This window comes from Colobus angolensis, unplaced genomic scaffold (genome assembly GCF_000951035.1).
Source record: "Colobus angolensis palliatus isolate OR3802 unplaced genomic scaffold, Cang.pa_1.0 Scaffold484, whole genome shotgun sequence".
NCBI lineage: Eukaryota > Metazoa > Chordata > Mammalia > Primates > Cercopithecidae > Colobus > Colobus angolensis.
In genome coordinates this window covers 280198-287309 of record NW_012118310.1, presented here as the reverse complement: position 1 = coordinate 287309, position 7112 = coordinate 280198, and the positions used below count along the sequence as shown (strand labels likewise).

The following is a 7112-nucleotide window of genomic DNA, read 5'->3' as shown; positions in this document are numbered from 1 at the left end:
GCACGGGGCTGAAGCTGCGGGGCAGGGGCCGTGGCGGGTCGCCCGTCGCCCCAGGGTGCAGGTAGGGTGAGTGGTATCCGGCCACGCCAACTGCTGGATGGGCGGGGCAGGCGTGGCCACCAGGTGAGCCAGGGTTGAGCAGGCTGTCGTAGGACAGGCTGCCGTTGCGGTTGGGCAGTGCATGGGGGGCAAAGATGCTACGGTGGGGCGTGGGGGGCCCACCCTCGGAGCGGAGGGGCTGCAGGGCCACGTGGTCCCCGCCCCGCCGGCTCGAGGCCTTGAGGCTCAGGGAACGCAAAGCGCCCGAGAAGGCATCAGAGGCGCTGAGCGGGGGGGATGGCGGGTAGGCTGCGTGCAGGCTCCCGGGTCCATAGTCAGGGAGGTCCAGGCTCGGCTCGGACACAAAGTCCAGGCTACGGATGCTGTCATCCCCCAGGGTCAGGGAATCAGGGCCTGGAACCTGTAGGGAGAAGGCATTCTCACCACTGCCCACCTGCCACCCTGCCTGCAGCTGCCAGTCAGCACCCACAGGGGCCACACCTGGCACCGTGGCCTCAGGAACTGGGCCTCAAGGAGCCGTAAGAGTGACACAATGACCCATGGTCCTGTCCCTGAGCACCCAAGGCCCTGTCCCTGAGCATCCATGGCTAAGGGGCAGGGGCTCTGCAGTGGGAGGGAGGCCACAGCTGGCTATTGCAGACACCTAGGGCTCTCTGCCCTTGGAGCCACACAGCCCCAGGGGCCCACCACTCAGGGCAGCCACAGGGAGGAGGGGCCTCATCTAGCCTCTGTGACAGGCAGATGGGCATGGGCTTGGGCTTGGGGCAAGAGCCTCAGGAACCACAAAGCCAGAAAGGGATCAGGGCAAATGTGGGCTCAATGCACTTGGCCAACCAGACCCGATCCCCCACTGGACCCAGGAGTCCCAGGAAGATGACGTATCTGGAGCCCTCATCTCGAAGCAGGGCTGCCTCCTCCTTCGAGGCACGGCCCCTACATGCCTACAGACTCAGACCCTTGGCCAAGGAGGCCCAGACTCACTGCTCCACCAGTGACTCTCTCCAGGAAGGACATCAATCCTGAGGGGAGAGGTTCCCGGGGATGAGGCTCATCTAGGTGCACAGGGCCCAGCCACAGGGTGCCTTTTGCGGTGGCCCAGAAAGAAGGATGACACTGTGGGACTGTTGGGTGTTCTGGTTCACTGCACAGACCGCCCCACACTGCCTACTACTCCAGCGACCACAGAGCACTCATGCAACTCAGGGAAGAGAAATGTGCTTTCTCAAGCACGTCTCAAATTCTTCCAAAGTCTTCCCGTGGGCCTTACAGAGTGACTAATGGTGGAATTCCAGGCATCCCGGCACACAGTGCCCCTGGGGGCAGCCGCCCACCCGGCCTAGGGCAATGCCAGCCGAGGGACAGACGCCAAGCCTGGACGGCCCACGCCAGTCCCTTCCAGGACACCCTGCTCCCCTTCACGGGTCCCAGTTCTGGGTGCACACAGTCACACAAGGTCCTTGGTGACGCAGGCAGAGCCCTGAGGGGCATGGTCTCAGGGGATGTGGCCTCCACTAGAGAGGTGGGGCTCTGAAGGTGGGGCCTCCATGGGGTGAAGGCTGTGGGGAGAGGCCCTGGAGGCGGGCCGGGGACAAGGCCTGCCAGGGGGCAGGCTAGGCCTCCTTACCTGCTCGCTGGGTCCGCAGAAGGGCGCCTTGGGACCCGTGGGGAAGGCCGGCCTAAACTTGTACATGGCAGGCGTCGGGGGGCTGGTCCTCTGCACCGACAGGGCACTCTCTGGGGATGCAGACCACTGTCAGACTGAGGTCACATGGGGGTCAACCCACGTCCCTCCCTAGGTGTGGCTGCCCCGACCTCACCAGCACTGCCTGGGCGCGGGGTCTGCAGGTCACTGCTGAACGTGCCAGCCTCTATCTTGGGGGGCAGTGGCGGCCCCAAGTCCAGCGGCTTCTCATCCAGCCGGTCCAGGCTGCCCTTGGACTGGGAGGGGGCGGGGTCAGTGGTATGTGGGGCTTGGATGAGGGGCAGGGCTTCACTAGGGATTTAGCCTGGGACCTGGTCCCCTCCCCAGAATCCGTCTACAGCTCCACCTGCCCCATCCACCTCTTGTAGGCCCCTACCAACCTGCCTGTTTCCCCATCCACGGGCCTGACTGCCAGCCCATCCCCAAGCCCAGGCCCCCACCTTGCTACGGCCCAGGCCAGCCTTCAGCCCGTTGTCACTAAGCTTGACCTTGAGCGGTGCAGCTCGGTCCAGGAGTTCAGGTCTAAGGAAAGGCGGCTTCAAACTCACCGCGAGCGGCAGCCGGGGCGGCTCCACCACGTACCTGCACCAGGGCACAGGGGTCAGTAGCCAGCCCACCTGCCACAAACACACAAGGGCAGGGCTGGCCACACCTGGCAAGAGCCAAAACGGACCAAGCTGAGGGTCTAAGGCTGCCCGCCCCACACCCAGCAGAGGCCCCCCACCACCCTGCCCAGGCCGGGCCTCACCGGGGCGCCAGGGGGCTGCACAGCACGTGCTCCACGTTCCCACAGCAGCCTCGGGTGAAAGGGTTCACACCCCCGCGGAACTTCCCAGTCACCTGTGGATGCAGGACCCTCAGCCAGCCTGGCCTCCCAAGGTCCAGGGAAGGGTGGGCAGGGGGCTGGGCAGGGGAGCTGGGGTTCCTTAGAAGCTGGTACTTGTGGGAAGTGGCTTGGGCGGGGTCAGCCCAGGGCTGCCCCTCACATAGGTTACCCAGCCTGTCCTCGCAGGGAGCTGTGGGATTTCTGGGTCGCTGGTGGTTACACTGTCCACAGGCAGGATGTGCACAGGGGATGGGGCAGGCATGGCCCCACATGGCAGTCTCAGAGTTGGAGCCTTGCCTCAACACAGCTGCACAAGCTACCTGACAAGGGTGCCCCAGGCCCCACCCTGTCCCCATGTAGCCCCAACTCTCTCTGCCCTTTGGGGCCGCCCATCCCCCGTGGGGTCTGCACCTGCTCGTTGGTGGTGCGCCCCCGAGTGACCAGCACCACATGGAAGCCAGTGAGGCCAATGACAGGGATGAAGAAGAGGCCGGCCACACACATGACAGCCATGCTAGCCCGTTAAGGCCAACGGCGCAGGCCAGGACACCACAGACCCCATCGCAGCACGGAGCAGGTGCCTGTGGACAAACCCCCTCCCAACCTAGGGACGGCCACCTGCCCGCTGGGAATCCCTGGGCAGGAACCAAGCCTTCTGAGGCTCGATCTCCCCAGTGAACGTGTCCCCGGTCCACATCGCCTCTGCAATGAGGCCCACAGGAACCAAGGATACGTGATGGTGGTGTGTGCGGCTCCCAGCCCCTCAGCGTGGTTCAGCACGTAGACCAGGCCAAAGGCCACGACGCCCACCATGTGTGCGCTGAGTGACAGCAGGAACAGGAAGAAGTAGCGATAGTTTCGACGCCCGATGCAATTGTTGACCCAGGGGCAGTGGTGGTCAAAGTCCTGGGCGGGAGCAGTGCGTCAGGGCACATGGCAGGCAGGGATGTGGCACAGGGCTGGGGGAGCGCAGGGCAGCAGGGCGGTCACCTCTACACAGTTGTCACAGACGCTGCAGTGGGAGCAGCGCGGCGGGCGGTAGAAGTGGCATGTGGCGCACCACTTCATGCGGACCTGGATACCCCGCACATCCACGTTCTTGTACAGTGGGGCCCGGAAGTCGTCCTCCTTGTCCTCATCCTCATCCGCTGCAGACCAGGAGCCAGGCAGGGAGCACGAAGTTGACTTTCCTGGCAGGTGAATCCCTCCCCCAAGTCCAGCCCACCCACGAGGAACCCCTGAGGCTGTCTCGAGTTAGCCACTCACACTCTAGTGAAAGTGAGATGAGCTGCCCAGCACAGGGCCCTACCTCGGGGGAAAACACCAGGGTCCATGAAGGTGGCCATGCTGAAGTTGGCGAGGACAAAGAGGAAGATGATGCCATTGTAGACGGGAACAGCTGGGGACACAGCTCGTGTCAACCATGGGCACCTGCAGTAGACAGTGGGGGCAAAGAGTGGAGTCTGGGGGTGCAGAGGGGATGCAGGGGCAGAGCTATGTGGTGCGGCAGACTGGGCCTGCAAGGTCACCCTCAGAGCTCAAAGGCAGTGGGGAGGCTGCCACAGCCCTGCCAAGAAACCTCAGCCACATCGCTCCTTCGAGTAACCGCCAGAGGCTGTGCGTATCAGTACAGCATGTGGGCTACCCGTGCCCTGACCTGGCAACGCCTCAGGGCAGCCATCTCAGACAGGCCCACAGGCCTAAGGTCACACCATTCCAGCGATGTCCCTGGGCTCCACTACCAAGGCGGGGGGCGGGGGCCGGGGACAGTGCACAGGCTGGAGGTGGGAGCCCCAGATGGAAAATGGGCCCACGATGCCTCATCTAGGCCCATCCCTGGCACAGTGGGGCCTCTCACCAGGGAGACTCTGGGGTGTGGGGAGCCTCAATCCTTGGTCAGTAAATGCATGTGATGCCCCGACTTCCCAGACAGGCACAGCCCCATCCAGACAGCCCCTTCTTTTGAGTTTGTCACCTCCCTCCCCAGATGACAAAGTAGAACACTTAGGGACTCTAGAAATGCACAATGTCCCCCACCACTTCCCATCTTCCCAGCCCTCAGCACTTGGCTCCAAGGCCACCCCCTCTTCCGGGAAGCTTTCCAGGACTCCAGGCTGCCCTCCGCAGCTTCCCTATAAGGTGTGTGCCCTCGGCCGGGCGCGGTGGCTCAAGCCTGTAATCCCAGCACTTTGGGAGGCCGAGACGGGCGGATCACGAGGTCAGGAGATCGAGACCATCCTGGTCTACACGGTGAAACCCCGTCTCTACTAAAAAATACAAAAAACTAGCCGGGCGAGATGGCGGGTGCCTGTAGTCCCAGCTACTCGGGAGGCTGAGGCAGGAGAATGGCGTAAACCCGGGAGGCGGAGCTTGCAGTGAGCCGAGATCGCGCCACTGCACTCCAGCCTGGGCGACAGAGCGAGACTCCGTCTCAAAAAAAAAAAAAAAAAAAAAAAAAAAAAAGGTGTGTGCCCTCACACATCTTCCTGAAAGGTGCCTTCCTCAGCCCTCAAGGGGCCTGGCCTGAGTCCCCTCTGAGGAGACCTGCCAGTCCTCGGGCCACACGGCCTGAAGCAGGTTCCTAAATCCACCCACTCAGCTTCCGAGAAGCCCCTCTGGCCTCAGGCTCCTCATCTCTCCCCTGCGCATCCTGAGACGGCTGCTGTGACAAGCAGCAGGGACAGGAACACAGGATTTTGCGTCCCTCCCTGTACCCAGGTCCTCCGCATAGTTGGGGGGCTAGTGGGGATCCCCCACAGCAGCCCTGACCTCCGTGGCCACTAGCAGTGGACGGGGCCCACGCGCTGCTTACCACCCCAGCACACGTGGCCACGCTGCTGCACCCACACCCGCCTGGCCAGCAGCCAGCCCCGCCGCCCCGGCAACCACCTCCACGGCAGCAGAGCTTCACTATTTTTAGTGGAAAGCAAGAGGCTATTTAAAGACTCTGCTTCCCACGACAGCCATCCTCGGCAGGGCCGGGAGCCCAAGTTACCCTTCCTCTTGTCCAGGGCCCAGCCCGTGGAGTAGACCCCGGGGTGAGGACACAGCTGCGGCCACAGCTCCCTCTGCTGGGAGGGCTCTCCCTGTCCCTGCCCAGTGGCCCAGCCCCCAGGCTTCCTTCCACCCTCCACAGCCCTGCCTGGCACACAGGCAGCACTCGAACGTGCCTGGCCTCCAATGCAACGCCATTCAGCAAGGACCACAGGTCCCTAAGGCATGGTCAGCCCAGCAAGGTGGGCACAGGCAGGTGAGCGGCCCTCCAGGGAGAGGGAGGGCCTGTGCTCCCCACAAGCCTTCTGGGGAAGGCTGGCTACGTAATCTGTGCAAAATGAAACTATGGGCCCCTTATTTTAAAATTACAGAAAATTTTAAGATGTTGACAGCAGAGCATTAAAGCAAACACAGGCCCTCATGGTGCCTGTGGGGCTAGCCTGCTCTGGGAAGGGATGGGGCAAGTGCCATTGGTCAACCCTTGGGCTGCGAGGAGGGAGGCAGTCTCTATCCTCCCAATGCTGACCTGAGGATGGAAGCCTCGGGGCCCCTCTGCACCTGCGCTGGCTGCCAGCCTGCCTCCTGGCCCTAACTGGGGCCTCGGGAGTGCGTTCACCCATCAGGCAGGTGGGGCCTGAACCCCATGCTGACTTGAGCTCCCTGACAGCCCAAGCAGGTGGTACTGCTGTGTCCTCCCTGAGCCTGGACTCTCCCACGCCAGGCGGGCCAGACAGCAGCCTCACAGCCACGAGGCCACTTTGGCAAGTCTATAGTGTGACCGGGTCCCCCCGCCCAGTGCGGGTACCACCGGCCCACATGCCTGTGAGGGCCCTTATGGGCACTAAGCCGGGGTGGGGGAGGCTTGTCGTGGGTTCTCTGACTGGGACCTGAACTACTGCCCACCTCTCCAGTCCTTCAGGGTGAGGCAACTGTCCTCTCTGTAATCCCCAAGGTCGGATCCTGCCTAACAGGGACCAGCTCACAGGTCAACCCACCAGGACCCAGAGCTCTCAGGGCTCAGTGGGGGAGAAGATGTGGAGCACGTGCAGGCACATACAGACACATGTGTGAAGACATGGACATATGCACAAACACGCTCCAGGGCACATGTGCACGGAGGCGTGTGCCCACACACAAATATACAGGCATGTACACACATAAACACACAGACAACCTGCTCTGGTGCACAGAAGGCACACACGCATACATGAATCATATCTGCATACAAGACACATACATGCATGAACACTTGCATGCAGACATGCACACGTGCACATGCTGGCGCCTATGCAAGAATGCAGACATGCCTGCACATCACTCACCCAAGACCGATGTGTGTGCACACGTGAACACAGGTGTGCAGACACATGCCTCCTCACACCGCATCCAGCCCTATCCAGCCTCGGCTTAGCTGCCCCTCACTCTGGCCTCAGACATGGCCCTCCCACTCTCTGGGCTTCCCTTTGCTCCTCTGTGGATAGGACAAGTGTGGGGACACACAGGCACTCTCAGGGATGTGCAAGAACATGG

The 7112-nt window shown here is 62.5% G+C and overlaps 1 protein-coding gene across 1 annotated transcript in view; it reads right to left on the bottom strand.

Moving 5' to 3' along the window:
* The window catches only part of ZDHHC8 (zinc finger, DHHC-type containing 8), a 6884-nt gene extending 2872 nt beyond the window's left edge, over positions 1–4012 (bottom strand). Inside the window, exons 1-9 of the mRNA XM_011959166.1 lie at positions 3898–4012; positions 3579–3736; positions 3322–3494; positions 3000–3102; positions 2511–2602; positions 2203–2344; positions 1878–1998; positions 1685–1794; positions 3–460 (exon numbers count right to left, since the gene is read on the bottom strand). Coding sequence (XP_011814556.1) covers positions 3–460; positions 1685–1794; positions 1878–1998; positions 2203–2344; positions 2511–2602; positions 3000–3102; positions 3322–3494; positions 3579–3736; positions 3898–3934 — 1394 coding nt within the window. The 5' untranslated portion in view covers positions 3935–4012. The remainder of the gene's footprint in view (positions 1–2; positions 461–1684; positions 1795–1877; positions 1999–2202; positions 2345–2510; positions 2603–2999; positions 3103–3321; positions 3495–3578; positions 3737–3897) is intronic.
* Positions 4013–7112: the final 3100 nt, after the last annotated feature.